Source organism: Manacus candei, unplaced genomic scaffold (assembly GCF_025592945.1).
Source record: "Manacus candei isolate 608988 ecotype Guabito, Panama unplaced genomic scaffold, ASM2559294v1 h1tg000150l, whole genome shotgun sequence".
Taxonomy (NCBI): Eukaryota; Metazoa; Chordata; class Aves; order Passeriformes; family Pipridae; genus Manacus; species Manacus candei.
Window position 1 is genome coordinate 369,139 of NW_026138198.1, and position 15,887 is coordinate 385,025.

The 15,887-nt window shown below is 45.6% G+C and overlaps 1 protein-coding gene and 1 long non-coding RNA gene across 2 annotated transcripts; one reads left to right on the forward strand and one right to left on the reverse strand.

Annotated features, from left to right (window-relative positions):
• Window positions 1-803: 803 nt before the first annotated feature.
• On the reverse strand, window positions 804-13,060 carry PSMC6 (proteasome 26S subunit, ATPase 6). The gene is made up of 14 exons (XM_051772187.1): window positions 12,886-13,060; window positions 12,013-12,092; window positions 11,742-11,781; window positions 11,331-11,383; window positions 8,415-8,482; window positions 7,895-8,009; window positions 7,253-7,340; window positions 5,742-5,803; window positions 5,533-5,656; window positions 5,342-5,403; window positions 4,243-4,363; window positions 4,081-4,161; window positions 1,818-1,889; window positions 804-1,291 (listed from the first exon to the last, which is right to left on the reverse strand). Exons 1-14 carry the CDS (start codon window positions 13,010-13,012, stop codon window positions 1,173-1,175), a joined length of 1,212 nt encoding a protein of 403 aa, XP_051628147.1. The 5' UTR covers window positions 13,013-13,060; the 3' UTR covers window positions 804-1,172.
• Window positions 1,290-2,430, forward strand: LOC127463141 (uncharacterized). Its single transcript, XR_007900677.1, has 2 exons — window positions 1,290-1,465; window positions 1,563-2,430. It is a non-coding gene; the product is annotated as an uncharacterized LOC127463141 (long non-coding RNA).
• Window positions 13,061-15,887: the final 2,827 nt, after the last annotated feature.

The following is a 15,887-nucleotide window of genomic DNA, read 5'->3' on the forward strand; positions in this document are numbered from 1 at the left end:
TTGCAGTAATTAAACACTAGCTCAGGTAAATCCTCTTCCCAGAATTCAGCAGCACACGAGCGTGCCCAGCTGGCCAAGAAGGCCAGTGGCACCTGGGTTGTACCAGGAATGTCGTGGCCATAGGAGCAGGGCAGTGCCCACCCCCTGTGCTAGCACTGCTGAGGCACCTCCTCCAAGCCTGGGGGCAGTTCTGGGCCCCTCAGACAAGACATTGAGGGGTTGGAGCATTTCCAGGGAAGAAAACAGAGCTGGGGAAGGGTCTGGAGCACCAGGAGCGGCTGAGGGAGCTGGGGGGGGTCAGCCTGGAGAAAAAGAGGCTCAGGGGGGACCTTCTCGCTCTCCACAACTCCCTGACAGGAGGGGGGAGCTGGGGGGGGTCGGGCTCTGCTCCCAGGGAACAAGGGACAGGAGGAGAGGAAAGGGCCTCAAGCTGTGCCAGGGGATTATGTTTAGATTGGATATCCAGCCCTGGCACAGCTGCCCAGGGCAGTGGTGGAGTCCCCATCCCTGGAGGGACTTCAAAGCCCTGTGGATGTGGCACTTGGGGACACGGGTCAGTGGTGGCCTTGGCAGTGCTGGGGGAGTGGTTGGACTCAGTGGTCTCAGAGGGTTTTTCCAACTTCAGTGACTCTGTGAATCTCAACCCCACTTGTCCCTCCTCTCTCTAATGGAAAGGCTGCCTCTGTTTGGTATGGAAGGCACAGGACTCCAATCCCAACACAAGAGAAAAGCTGCTCTTTAAATTCCAAACACACATAATTCACCTCTCTACGAGAGCTACAGAAAACACCCACCAGCACAAGCAGATTTAAACAGGTTTTATTCATAAACTGTTTGGGGAAAGGAGATTTACTGATATACAAAAAGTCAAGAAATGAACTGACTTTCTTATGTCTGCGAATCCCTTCAGGCACGTTTATAAATTCCCACCATAATTGCTAAGAGAACACATCTCCACACATTTTACTGAGCCTGGGCTGTAATGAATAATGTATGTCGGAATTGTACAGAAAACACACTCCTGTAGCCAACTTGCAACTAGCATTCCCAAAATTACTAGCTACATGCTACACAAACACCTTACAATGATAATCAAGAGGTACATTATTTCTCTCTCTTTATACATTAACCCAGGAGGACGTGTGCAATCAATCACAAATTCTATGGTTAATTTACACAGGTTTGTAGTCAAGCTTGGACTCCAGTTTCTTGGAATCAGCCACTTTCCTGACAGCTTTCATGAAGTCTTCCTGAACTACGAAGTCATGATCGGCACGGATCGCAAACATACCTGAGAGGAGGAGAATTTAACAGCCAGGATCAGCTACAGAACATAAAGATTCACTCAAACCCAAGGGAAAATTAACCCAAATTACACTGTCTTGGATGTTGGGAAGAGGAGAGAATTTCAGTGGGGTCACCTTTCTGAATTAGGGGATTACTAAGAAGAAACCTTGTTTAAACTGTGAGTATTCACTGGGGGGACTCAGCCTGTCCATGCAGGCAAACCCCGTGCACAAGTTTTAATGTAGAAAAAGCTTAAAACAGCATCAACTTTCCAGTAACCTTGGTACCAAGAGACTTGGATCCTCTGCAAAAAGGAGAGGAATGGGTGCAATCACTGTTTCTGGAATGTATCTACTGAGACAGTGTGACACACACCATGATATTTATCCAACATGTGGTTAGAGACCAGCCTGAGTGAAACGTTCCAGCAGAAGGTTTTTGAGCTCCTGGTTTTAATCCACAGAGAAACAGCTCCAAGATTCAGCATTAGCCAAGATTTAGCACAGAGAAATGAAGAGTTTGGGAATTACCTGCTTCAGTACAGACATTTCTCAAGTCTGCTCCGTTGAAGCCATCTGAGAGCTTCACAATTGCTTCATAATCTGCCCAGAAAACACCAATGCCAATTAGAAATAAATCACACTTCCCCTTATGGATACCAATGACACATATATATATATCCAGGTAACAAACACACACTTGGATCTCAGTGCAAACACAGAGCACTGGAGTGATAAATTAACTGGAGGCATCAGCTGTATCACCCCTTCCATTAAAACACAAAGTACTGTAGCCAAAAGCTCGTATTATATAATTAAATCCCAAAGTAACCAACTTGTGGTTACAAGAATCATCATGAAGCGCAAGAAAGCTCCATCAAGGCAATGTTCTTATCATTTAAATGATGCAAATCCCCAGATGTCTTATCTCCAAGTGATCACAACTCAGTCCCTTTCCACTTCCAACACTGCATCTACTGAAGGCATTTAATGTCTTGATATTTTATGCACATATATTTACTAAAAAAGTGGCTGTGGTGGTAGTTCATCAGGAACCAATTTCTAAACCACTGTGTCTGTTGAGCCTCCAGCAAGTCCTGCTTTTTGCTGGGCTGCTTATTAAAATTATCAATTTTCTGCAAAACCTTTCAGTTTCCCTCCTGCATGAAATTCAGAACAACTGAACTGAATGTTTTTATCTCAGGAATTCAAAAACTTCTGAAGAAATTCTCCAACTGTATTTTAATTCCATGTAGCACTATGTCCTATAAACAAGTCTGTTCATAATTGGAAAGTTAAAAAAAAGTGAGGGAACTAAGCAATGTTGAACAGTGCAAGGTTTGTAAGTTTAGGGTCTTCAGCAGGAGATTCTCATGCTGGAACACGAACAGGTCATTTTAATGGATTTTAATGCAATTCCCACCCCACCTTGCTGCTCAGTTCTGGCCTTACTTTTGGGGTATCAAAACTGGGCATCAGTCTTTCCACACCACGTTCAGACACCTCACCTTGCAAGTGGCACAAAGGAATAATCCTACCCTGCTCTACTCCAGTGCCCAAAGGTGCAAGAACAAGGGTGAAGTAGAATCACAAAATCATGGAATGGTTTGGGTTGGAAGGGACTTTAAAGCTCATCTCGTTCTAACCCCTGCCATGGGCAGGGACACCTTCCACTAGACCAGGTTGCTACAAGTCCCATCCAACCTGGCTTGGGCACTTCCAGGGATCCAGGGACAGCCACAGCTTCTCTGGGCACCCTGTGCCAGGGCCTCCCCACCCTCACAGCCAACAATTCCTTCCCACTATCCCATCTAACCCTGCCCTCAGGCAGTTGGAATCCATTCCCCTCATCCTGTCACTCCAGGTACTTGTTTAAAGTCTCTCTCCAAGTATTTCACTTCAGCTTCATTATTTGCTTTGGAGCTTCTTCTCTACCTCACTCTACAGTCACATGCATATTTAAGCCACCCCTGCTGCTAAGAAGGACAGAGCTCACCCCTCTGGTCCTCCCCCTTGGATATCCCGAGCTATCCCGAGATCCCTGGGTAGAGCTGCAGCTGTTGATGCAGCCAGATGGTGACTGGGATCAGTTCCACTGGCCTGGCCTGGCTGCAGGAATTGCTGCTGTCAGCACACAGGGGGGTGGGTGGCATGGGGCACTGCTGCACTCACTCAAAGGCACCCAGCTCCCATTTAAAGGCAAATCACACTCAGTTTTCTCCAGGAAAAAGCCACTGTGAAAGCAGGACTCTGGTCAGCTTAGGCTAAAACAGTCCTCAAATAAACCTTCCCCTTTTTAATCTCATTTTTCTCCCCTTTACACTCTGGAGAGAGCAATGAACACCACTAACCAGACAACAATTTTCATTAGGCCATCCCCAAACTCCAAAGTTTATCCCTGACTTTTAAAGATTCTTTATTGTTCTCTCATTAACAACATTTCTTTCCTAAGGGGCCAATGAAAACGCTCTTTACGTGCACCAAGAAAACAGTGCAAGTAAAGAAAGTGTTTCCTTTAGAAACAGGATGAGAATCACAGAAAACCTGAATGGAATCAGGAAACCTGATGAAAATCATGTGGATTTTCCAGTTTACAGCTGTGCTCCAAGGGTTGATATTCAGTGTGCCTTTGCAAAGACTTTGCAACAGTTCAATCAGGATGCATTAAAAAAATAAAAGAAGCAGAATTCCAAGAGGGAAAGTTGTCTAAGGGCAGGAGTGATTGTAACAATTCACCCTCTTCCCATCCCTACAAACAGCAGCAGGAATGATGTCCAGGTGACTTCCTACTCACCTATTTCACCGTGTTTAGTGATAGGACCTGCGTGAATCTTCAAAATATCTAATCTGGCTTGTTCGTTTGGTAGATCAATATCTAGAAAGAATTACAGCTTTAATTAAAGCAGAAACCCCACAATTCCCATGGACTATTATCCTCTGGGGAGTAATAACTCACGGATTTTTCTATCCAGCCTTCCAGGCCGCAGCAGTGCAGGATCCAGCGTGTCAGGTCTGTTCGTAGCCATGATCATCTTGACTCTGTGCAGAGTATCAAATCCATCCATCTGATTCAATAACTGTGAGGGAACAGAAAGTTGTTTATTTTTAAGCAACCCAAAACCTTCCTAGTCTGGCTTTTTTTTTTTCCCCTGTCTAAGTGTTTTCACCAAGATGAAAAGCGACAAAGACAAAGTCAGGAAAAAAAATCCTACAAGTTCCCTAATGAAAGGCCTCGAGCTCCCTGAATATTCCATGAGCAATGGAGGGCTGAAGAGAGACACTGAGAATGCTCTGCCCAGAGAAAAGGACATTGAGCAAAGCTCAGTTCAAACGTGAAAGACTTGACTAAAACAATGAGGCAAAGAAAACACTGCAAGGACTAAAGGAGCCAGTGGCTGCCTGACACATTTGGATTGTAGTGCACCAAGTGCAGGACATTCCAATTGGACTGGGAAAACGGCCTCTGGAATACTAATACACACAGAGGAAGACGTTTCATTGTGAAGATTTAAAGTACTTGCTCTTTGATCAGAGTGATTTAATTCTCTACGGAAGGCAGACACACTCTTGAAACAGGCAAACTGTTTGCAAACACAGGCCAGTGAAGGTTCCCATTAGCTTTGGAATTGTCACCAGTGGCTTTAAAATTCTCTTCACACAACCCAGTTTACCAGAACAACTAATACAGAAACGAAGAAACACAACTGCTCCTCCTGGTTTCGAAAATCCAGCCACAACAGTCCAAAAATGCTATATAAAGTGAGTGTCTTTGGCTCTAAAGGAGACAGAAAAAGGGGCCCTCCAAACCTTCAGAGATGCAGGAAGAAGCAGTAAGTAAACGAAGAGGAAAATATCCCAAATAATTTTATCAATTTTAAAGATTCAATTAATTCCCCATGTTGAATTAATGGATGAGCTATCAGGATATGCAGCTGCTCTAAAAGCAGCATCTAGTTCAACTCCAGCTCCAGGTTATTAACTCAGAAAAGGTTCTGCCAGGGCAGACCCCAGGTAACAATTCACACCTATATTACAGTCAGGAATTAGACACTCACCTCCATCAGAGTCCTCTGAATTTCTCTATCAGCTGAGGTGCCTTCGGAAAACCGGCGACCACCTGCAGCACACCAAACTCATGAGTTCTAGGACTTGATTTCTGCCTTTCAGATGGGGGGGAAATTGGCTTTCCAGCTGATTTCATCCCCAAAAGGAGCCTCTGTCCCACCCCCCAGGCCATCAGCCTTACCAATAGCATCGATCTCATCCATGAAAATGATGCAGGGCTGGTGATCTCTGGCATAATTGAACATCTCTCGGATGAGCCGAGCGCTCTCCCCAATGTACTTGTCCACTATGGAACTGGACACCACCTTGGGAAGGACAAAGGAACACATGGATGAGGAGACTGGAGTGCAAACAGGTCGGGTGTGTGAGTGCAAGAGGCCATTCCAGTACCTTGAGGAAGTTGCAGTCCAGTTGGCTGGCAACAGCCCTGGCCAGGAGGGTCTTCCCTGTACCTGCACAGACAAGAGATGGGAGCTGGTTCATTCCTGACCCAGCGCTGCCCACCAGGGACTTGGGAAGGAGGTAAAACAAAAAAGGGAAAGGGAAGACAAGGTGGAAAAGGGGGAAAAGAAAATAGAAAAGGAAAAGGAGGGAAAAGGAGGGGGAAAAGGGAAGAAGGGAGGAAAAAGGGAAAGAAAAAGGGGAAAAAGGGAATGAAAAGGGAAAAATGGGAGGAAAAGGGAAGGAAAAGGAGGAAAAGAGGAAGAAGGGAAGGAAAAGGAAAAAAAAGGGGGGGAAAGGAAGAAAAGGGGGAAAGGGAAAGAAAAGGGGGAAAAGAGAAAGAAAGAAAAGAAATGGGAAGAGGAAAATGGAAGAAGAAGGAAAAAATAAAAAGGAAAGGAAAGGGCAAAAAGGAAAGGAAAGGGCAAAAAGGAAAGGAAAGGGCAAAAAGGAAAGGAAAGGGCAAAAAGGAAAGGAAAGGGCAAAAAGGAAAGGAAAGGGCAAAAAGGAAAGGAAAGGGCAAAAAGGAAAGGAAAGGGCAAAAAGGAAAGGAAAGGGCAAAAAGGAAAGGAAAGGGCAAAAAGGAAAGGAAAGGGCAAAAAGGAAAGGAAAGGGCAAAAAGGAAAGGAAAGGGCAAAAAGGAAAGGAAAGGGCAAAAAGGAAAGGAAAGGGCAAAAAGGAAAGGAAAGGGCAAAAAGGAAAGGAAAGGGCAAAAAGGAAAGGAAAGGGCAAAAAGGAAAGGAAAGGGCAAAAAGGAAAGGAAAGGGCAAAAAGGAAAGGAAAGGGCAAAAAGGAAAGGAAAGGGCAAAAAGGAAAGGAAAGGGCAAAAAGGAAAGGAAAGGGCAAAAAGGAAAGGAAAGGGCAAAAAGGAAAGGAAAGGGCAAAAAGGAAAGGAAAGGGCAAAAAGGAAAGGAAAGGGCAAAAAGGAAAGGAAAGGGCAAAAAGGAAAGGAAAGGGCAAAAAGGAAAGGAAAGGGCAAAAAGGAAAGGAAAGGGCAAAAAGGAAAGGAAAGGGCAAAAAGGAAAGGAAAGGGCAAAAAGGAAAGGAAAGGGCAAAAAGGAAAGGAAAGGGCAAAAAGGAAAGGAAAGGGCAAAAAGGAAAGGAAAGGGCAAAAAGGAAAGGAAAGGGCAAAAAGGAAAGGAAAGGGTAAAAAGGAAAGGAGAGGGTAAAAAGGAAAGGAGAGGGTAAAAAGGAAAGGAGAGGGTAAAAAGGAAAGGAGAGGGTAAAAAGGAAAGGAAAGAATAGAAAGAATAAAAAGGAAAGAAAAAATAAAAAGGAAAGCAAAACTAAAAAGGAAAGAAAAAAATTTAAAAAAAAATAAAAGGAAAGTAAAAATAAATAGGAAAGAAAAAATCAAAAGAAAAAATAAAAAGGAAAGGGAAAAAAGGCAAAACAAAGGAGGGTCTTGGCACAGTTTGAAAGCATCTACCAAGAGCTGGTTCCCCTTTGCTGGGACTCACCAGGGGGCCCGTACAGCAAACAGCCTTTGGGAGGGATAATTCCCACACGCTGGAATAATTCTGGGTTTGTAAGTGGCAGCTCTATTACCTGTGAAGGGACAGAGAATGAGGTTTAAAACAGCTAATGGTACGTTTGCCAGCCTGTTTTTCATATCCCTGCATTTATTTATTGGCAGCATGTTTTGTTTGAGGAACGGTTCAGTAAGAAAATGTCAGGTTGATCCACAATCCTGCCCTTCCTGCTCACACTCCAGCTCTGCAGTGGATGGTTCCTCTTGATCCTCTCTGCTCAACCCATAATTCCACTCCCCAGAGCAATTCTGGTAGTGTTTGTGCAAAATTCCTCTTTGCTTTCCTGGTTGTCAATCCTACCAATGCCCTCCCACTTGACTCCATGGCATTCCCTCAGCCTGAAGGGTCTTGGATCCTTTAAACCCTCTCCTTTAAAGGATTTTCTTCATTTTAATCTCAATCCAAGCACTTCATTCCAGTTAATGAAACGTGGAAAGCACTGATCTGAGAGGATCCTTTAACAGCCTGATGGTAGGGTAGGACAAACATCAAAAAGAGGTTTTTTCCCCTTAAAAACTTCACTCAGAACACTAATCACTATTTGATAAGTGGTTTTGAGGCACTGGGTACCTCTCTTAGTTCTCTGATCTGTTCCGACAACCCTCCGATCTCAGAATATGAAACATCCCCTGGATCTTCATGAGACATGTTATAAACCAATGGATCCACTTCCCTGGGCAAATATCTGGAAAACAGAGTTAAGAGTTATTTTTCAGTGTTATTAATTTATAAAGTTATTCCCGTAAATTTTACAGCAACTGTGGAAATCATTTCTTCTCCTCCCATCTTGATAACAAGTACATGTTGAAAAACCAGAATAAACCCCCAAACCAAGCAAACTTTTTCAAGTTTTAAAACAAAGCTTAAAAAAAAGGCTGAAAATGAGTTGTAACGTTTTTTTTAAGGAATAAGCAATTTCTTTTTGAATCATATATAACATACAAGTCTTCCCTCAAAGTAACTTACTTTAGCACTGCTTTGCAGAAAACCTTTATACAATATTACAGAAGTGATTATTCAAACCTTTGTGGATATACTCCGATAATTATTTTTTCTCCCTTATATGATGAGCAGAAGAGCAGAGACCTACCTCATAATAGTCAGAGTGGTCATATCCAGAGCAACTCTTGTCCCTGGCTTCAGCTTACTTTTGTCAAGCTAGTCCCAAAAAACAAAAAGAAGGAATTCTGTTACAACCACATTCCAAAACAATCCCTGTTTTTAGGACGTTTACTGGAGCTTGCACTCTTTGCTCAACCCCACAAAGGAAGAAAACAAGGCAACTGAGCCACACACCAAGCAGTCATTAACTTACCTCCACCACTCTTGACAATAAACACTATTTTCTAGACCATCATTAATTTTTATTTTTATTGCTGTCAATCTGACTGGATTAGTGGGATCTAATCCTCCTCTCTGCTCCACCAGGACAGAACCAGCTGTTGGCACATTTTTACATGTTATATTCCACTTTGAAGTCAGCTGTTCAGTTATTACTCTTTCACCTCAGATGCCTCCTCATCTGCCTCAGCAGTTTTTGTCTGATTGCTCCATTTTATGTGATTTTTAAACACATTCCAGCACACCCTGCTAAATTCTGCTGGGATTAAAAAAAAACACCAACTTGTGTTCTTCACCTTGTTTTTAAGAAACCAGTTTATTCTGAGCTTTAAGGACAAGGACACAGTCCATGCTGGAACTGCTCCCTTCATGGATTGAACCCACTTGGGCAGGTCTGTGTCTTAGGAGAGCTGGAGAGAGACTTTGGAAAAGAGCATGGAGTGACAGGACAAGGGGGATGGATTCCCATTGACAGAGGGCAAGGTTAGAAGGGATATTGGGAAGGAATTCTGGGCTGTGAGGGTGGTGAGGCCCTGGCACAGGTTGCCCAGAGAAGCTGTGGCTGCCCCTGGATTCCTGGAATTGTCCAAGGCCAGGCTGGATGGGGCTTGGAGCAACCTGGTGTGGTGGAAGGTGTCCCTGCCCATGGCAGGGGCTTGGAATGAGACGAGCTTTAAGGTCTCTTCCAACCCATTCTTGGATTCTGTGACGTGGCATCTGCACAACAAGGATTTCAACAGCCCTTTTCCAGGACTGCTGGAAGCTTCCCATTGCCCTCACTGGGGGATTTATAAGGTCCCTTGCCCATGTGGGTTCTTGACTCTCTGGCAGTGTTTAGGATCAAGCTGTCCTTCCTCCTTTACTGGGGTCACTCCTGAGACCTCTTCCCAGCTGCCTCATCTTAAGAAACCTGTAACAGCTCAGAATTTTATCAGAGTCAACTTTGCCCAACAGGATTTATTCTGCAGTGAGAAGAAAACAAAGAGAAACCACTTGACCTCAAATTCCTTAGGAAGTGCACTTGAGACAGGGAAGTAATTTTGTTTCAATTCAAACAGCATCAGTCTCCCCTCCTGAGCAGCACAGCTCAGCCACAAGGGCTTTGATCAGAAACTCATCCCAGTCTGGGAGAAAGGATTTGTCTTGATATTTTGACATTTTAAAAACAACCATGGATAGGTTTTTTTTAGCCTTTGGTATCAAATCAAGGATCTTTTAAGATAAAAGAGTGTTTTTACCAAAGAATAGATTTGAAAGTACGTGTTGCAATGCCTGGTTCATCCAAGGACAACCTATTCCTTAGGATTTATCTGTTTCAACACAGAACTCCAAGATTACCTTAAGTGCCCCTAAATAGAATTAACTACATTTGTGTCCCAAAATTCTGTAATGAACATCAGTTTCTCTTCAGAATGAGAAAGAAAAGTCACCTCTAAAATCAATACCACCCCTGTGCTCCTTTTACTGAAGGAATTCTTATTTTTCACAACTTCCATGACAGAGGAGAACATGATGTCTTAAAAACTCAACTGCAGCTAATTCTTGCACCATAAAGGAATCAGTTCAAGATGCACTGAGAGGTCACAGCTGGAAAAAGTTCTTACACTTATTTGTGCATTAAAATTGCTAAATAAAAGGCTGAATGATCAGAATGATCCTTCCCCTGGGGCTGTTAGGTACCTCTGAACAGGAAGTGACAGTCCCACATTTCACATGTGTTGTTCTTTGCTCTCATTTCTCAAAGTCAGAGATGAGAGGAACAAAAAGTACCTCCAGGTGGTTGTTGCTGACTGTGGCAGATGGACTGTGCTGCAAGGAAGGCTCTGTATTAAAGTGGCTGATTTCTACACAGTCTGATGTAGGTTACACAGCTGCTGTCCTGTGAACCAGGAGAGCCAAAGGTGGTTTTTTTTTAAGATCACTAAGGACAAATAAAAATCCCTCCAAGTGTTTAGAACAGGGGCTTTGCCTCCCATAATTATCCACTGGAATGTAAAAGCATTAGGAAAAAATATACATTAAGATATGGATAAAGATAATGGCTTTAAACTGACAGAGAGTAGGTTGAGACTGGATATTGGGAAGAAGTTTCTGACTGTGAGGGTGGGCAGGCCCTGGTACAGGTTACCCAGAGAAGCTGTGGCTGCCCCTGGATCCCTGGAAGTGTTCCAGGCCAGGCTGGATGGGGCTTGGAGCAACCTGGGCTAGTGGAAGGTGTCCCTGCCCATGGCAGGGGGTGGAACTGGATGAGTTTTAAGGTGCCTTTCAGTTCCAACCACTCCATGATTCTATGATACACAGTTAATATTTAATACTAAATCTAAAGCTCAGCACTGTGACAGTAATGGTCACAACATTAATTTTCATAATGATCATTAATTTTCAGAGAGTTCAAAATCAGGCAGAAAGACAGTTTTAACTCAATAAAAAGAAAAACACGTGCAAGGTTCTGGTAATGTTGTGGATTGTTTTCTCTTCACTAGGAAGTTACAGAGGGACAGGGGAAGCAGACACCAGTATAAAATAGCCATAAATAGCCTTAAAGAATAAAAAAACCCTTAAAGAAGAAAATACTTCACCCCACAAAGGACCCAGTGGATGAAAAGCAGGGCCAATATTCAAGACCAAAGCAAACTTTTAATGAGTATTCACACAGTGCACCTACCTGACGGCGACAGCCAACCACATATCTTGGTCCATTTGTAGCCTTCACAATGACTGCAGAGAGAAAATAAAGAAAAAAACCCAAAATTTACTTGATGCACTGCTCTGAGTTGTGTTTCTGAACTATCCTATACGTTTTTTTTGCTAATAATCTGATCACCAATACTTTTAATTCTTCACTCCTCCAAATCTTCAACCAGATTTAAATTACAAAAGCTTGTTACTTTGTGGCTGCCTCATCCCTAGAAGTGTTCCAGGCCAGGTTGGATGGGGCTTGGAGCAACCTGGAATAGTGGAAGGTGTCCCTGCCCATGGCAGGGGTTGGAACAAGGTCGTCTTTAAGGTACCTTCCAATCCAAACCACTCCATGATGTTCATGGTCTCAGAGAACATAACATTCTAGTGTACTTACATTTCTCCTCTGTCAGCTGTTTAAGAACCTCACCAACAATCTGAAAGAACAAATACAGTATTAGCCTAGAGACAAATTAACACTGTAGAACTTAGAGAAAACCCCTCTAACCCGTGTGCTCAGTTCCTGATGTCAAAGACCCTGTTTCTGTTAGCTGGGCCGTACCAACTTTCTCTTTTTCAATGCCAAAAACGGGTTGAAATGTTATTTCCAGACAAGTTCACTGTCAACAAACACTGCAGGATGCCGAGCCCTTGTTTGTGTCACGTACCTGCCCCACGCTCTGCAAGGCCTTGAGGTCATTTTCTGATTTCTCATATTGCTTGGTGAGCTCTTTCAGCTGTTCCCTTACTGAAAAAAGGAAACAAACATGAGATTTTAGAAACTTCCAATCCAACAAGAACCCGGGACCAGATTCTTTTCCAGCAGCAAAGTGAGATTGTGGGAGATCAGCAAACCCAGTAAGTGACCCTGGAAAGTGTGCAGGGAAGGGAACATGGCTGGGGAAGGGTCTGGAGCAGCAGGAGCAGCTGAGGGAGCTGGGGGGACTCAGTCTGAAGAAAAGGAGGCTCAGGGGGGGCCTTCTGGCTCTGCAACCCCCTGACGGGAGGAAGAAGGAGCTGGGGGTGGGGATCGGGCTCTGCTCCCAGGAAACAAGGGACAGGATGAGAGGAAAGGGCCTTAATCTGTGCCAGGGGAGATTTAAGTCGGATATTAGGGAAAATTTCTTCACAGAAGGGGTGGTCAGTCATCTGGAACAGGCTGCCCAGGGAGGTGTGGGAGTCCCCATCCCTGGAGGTGTTTAAGGCAACACTGGACGTGACACTCCGGTCTGGCTGACAAGGTGGCGACCAGTCACAGGCTGGGCTCGACTACCTCGGAGCTCTTTTCCAACCTAAACGATTCCGCGACCCTGCGACCCTTCGGTGCCCTCCCAAGAGGAGAAGCGACCCCTCCGCGGCGCTGGCGGCGCCCACCCCGCTCCCCCTCTCGGCGCTCCCGGGGCCCGGCCAGGCCCATGACGAAGCGCGGGCAGCGCCGCGGCCGCCGCTCTCCCTCAGCGAGGGGGGGCTGCTCGTAGAACCGATCCCCCCCCGCCCCCCGCTTTTTCCCCCGCAAGCCCCCGGCGGCTGCCCGCGCTCACACTCCTTGAGGCGGCCGTCGATCTCCTTGTGCTCCAGCAGCTTCTTGCGGTAGTCCTGGAGCGCCTTGTCTCTGGGGTCCGCCATGATGAGCAGGCGCCGCTCATAGGGGATGCCGGGAAGGGCCATGGCCGCGGGGGGGCCGCGCCGCCCTCACCGCCCGGCGCCGCGCAGCGCCCCCTCCCGCCGCGGAGGGGAAACGCCCTGTCGCGACAGGTCGCGACGGGCCGCGCTCTCTGTATATATATGTTTGTGTGTGTGTGTGTGTGTGTGTGTGTGTGTGTGTGGATGTGTGTGTGCTGCAAACGGCGCTAGAACCGCGATGAGGCAGCGGCGGTGTCAGCGCTCCGAGCGTGTGGGTTAAGGAGCGGGCACAGCCTGTCGGGGGGCAGGAGGCTGAGGGGAGGCCTCATGGAATCCCGGAATGGTTTGGGTCCGGAGGGACATTAAAGCCATCCAGTCCCACCCTTCCTCCCCTCGCCACGGGGACACCCGCTGTTTGAACGTGAATCGATGGCTGATTTTTGTTTTTTTTTTTTTTTTTTTTGGGATGGGGGGCTGTCAAAGATTTCCCAGTCTGTCCATCTGTTTCTTCTCTTGTCCACCAGTGTTTGGAGCATCCACCGCTTTATTCTAAGCTTCTGACTTCGTTTTTCAAGAGGTTTCATAGAAGCATGGAATGATTTGGGTTGGAAGGGACCTTAAAGCTCATCTCATTCCATCCCCTGCCATGGGCAGGAGCACCTCCCACTAGCCCAGGTTGCTCCAAGCCTCGTACAACCTGGCCTTGGACACTTCCAGGGATGGGGCAGCCACAGCTTCTCTGAGCAACCTCTGCCAGGGCCTCATCGCCCTCAGAGCCAAGGATTTCTTCCCAATATCCCATCTAAACCTGCCCTCTGGCTGTGGGAAGCCAAGAAAAATGTTGGGATTTCCTCCCCTTCCCATGGCGTGTCCCCATGGTTCTGCAGAGGACCAACAGCAGAGAGCAGCCACTCCCCGAAATCTCGCTTCATCCCAGGAGATCATCCCAAAACATGTGCAAGGGAAGGCTGGTGGTGTGTGAAAGGCTTTTGGCTGCTGTTGCTGCCTGGGAGGGATCAGACTCCTTTTCCTTAGGCTCTGCTTTGGGTGGATGTAGTTTGGGTGAAACCTGGAAGGTTTGGTGTCATAGAATCCCGGAGTGGTTTGTGTTGGAGGGGACCTTAAACCCCATCTCATTCCATGCCACAGGCTGGGACACTTTCCACTAGACCAAGTTGCTCCAAGCTGTGTCCAACCTGGCCTTGAACATTTCCAGGAATGGGGCAGCCAAAAAACAACCAGCTTCTGTAATTTAAATATCATTAAAGATTTGGAGGAGTAAAGAATTAAAGTATTGGTGATAAGATTATTAGCAAAAAAACCACAGTGGACAGTTCAGAAACACAGCTCAGAGCAGTGCATCAAGTAAATGTAATTTTTTTCTCTAATTTTCTCTCTCCAGTCATTGTGAAAGCTGCAAATGGACCAAGATATGTTGTTGGCTGTGGCTGTCAGGTAGCTGCTCTATGTGAATATTCATTAAAAGTTTGCTTTGGTCTTGAATATTGGCCCTGCTTTTCATCCACTGAGTCCATAGTGGGGTTAAGTATTTTCTTCTTTGATGTGTAAATTGCTATTTTATACTGGCAGAAACTTCCTCTGTCCCTCTGTAGCTGGTAGTGGTGTAACTTCCTAGTGAAAAGAATCCATAACATTCCCAAAACCATGCATGTGTTTTATTCATTTTACTGAGCTGAAGCTCTGTCTTTTGACAGAGTTCAGTTCTCTGATTTTGAACTCTCAGACCCTCGGGGCTGCCAGAATTACCTTCTACCCAGTTGGAGCTGATTCAGCACAATTGCTGAGTTTGCTTTATTAGTTTCTTCCTTGTCTTGGGAGTTCTGCCACATGTCCCATGTGGCCCATAAATTCTGCATTCTCTGTGCCCCCTATCAGTGGTACATCCTTCTTCCCAGGCTTTGCTAACCTCCCCCTAGGTTGAGACCATTGAAGCATGTCCAGCCCTGACTTTAACAAGGTTCCACCCACGAATAATTTGGTTTTCTAACACCTGGACATCAGTTAAAGCTTGTTGGCCGCTCTCTGTTTCATGGATTAAATCTCCCTTCTTACTGAGTATGCTTGAAATTATACAGAGATCAAACATTAAAGAACATCCTTTCTTTAGAAAATTTTTACCTATTCCACACTTTGCAACACAACCTGACCCTGAAGACTTTGAGGGATGAAGCAGCCACAAAATAATAAGATTTTGTAGTTCAAAATTGGTTAAAGATTTGGAGGAGTAAAGGATTAGAGTATGGGTGATCAGATTCTTGGCAGAAAAATGTGCTGGATAGTTCAGAAACACAATTCAAAAGGTAAATCAAGTCAATTTGGTTTTTTTTTTTGGTCTAATTTTCTCTCTCCAGTCACTGTGAAGGATACAAGTGGACCAGGATATTTAGTTCGCTGTTGCCGTCAGGTATTTGATCTATGTGAATACTCATTAAAAGTTTGCTTCGGTTTTCAATATTAGCCTTGTTTTTCATCCACCGGGTCCTTAGTGTGTTAAGCATTTTCTTCTTTAAGGCTATTTTTATTGACAGAGCCCAAGGAGCGTTCGGACAACGCTCTCAGGGGCAGGGTGGGATTGTTGGGGCATCCCGTGCAGGGCCAGGGGTCGCGGGTCAGCAATTCCAACAACAGAATCGATTCTCCGATTCTGTGATTCTTTAAGGCTATTTATGGCCACTTCACACCGGCATCAGCTCCCCCTCGTAGCTAGTGGTTACTGAGTTAAAACTCTGTCTTTTTGCCCGACTGCGAGCTCTCAGGCCCTCGGGGCTGTGAGGGCGCGGGGTGAGGAAGGGCCAGCGCCCCATCCCCGCCTCCTCCGCGGAGCCGGGAAGCACGCAGGGCTGTGGCAGGAAAGCCGCGTCCCCGTGTCGCCGTGTGGCCGCGGGGCCCGGCGGTGACT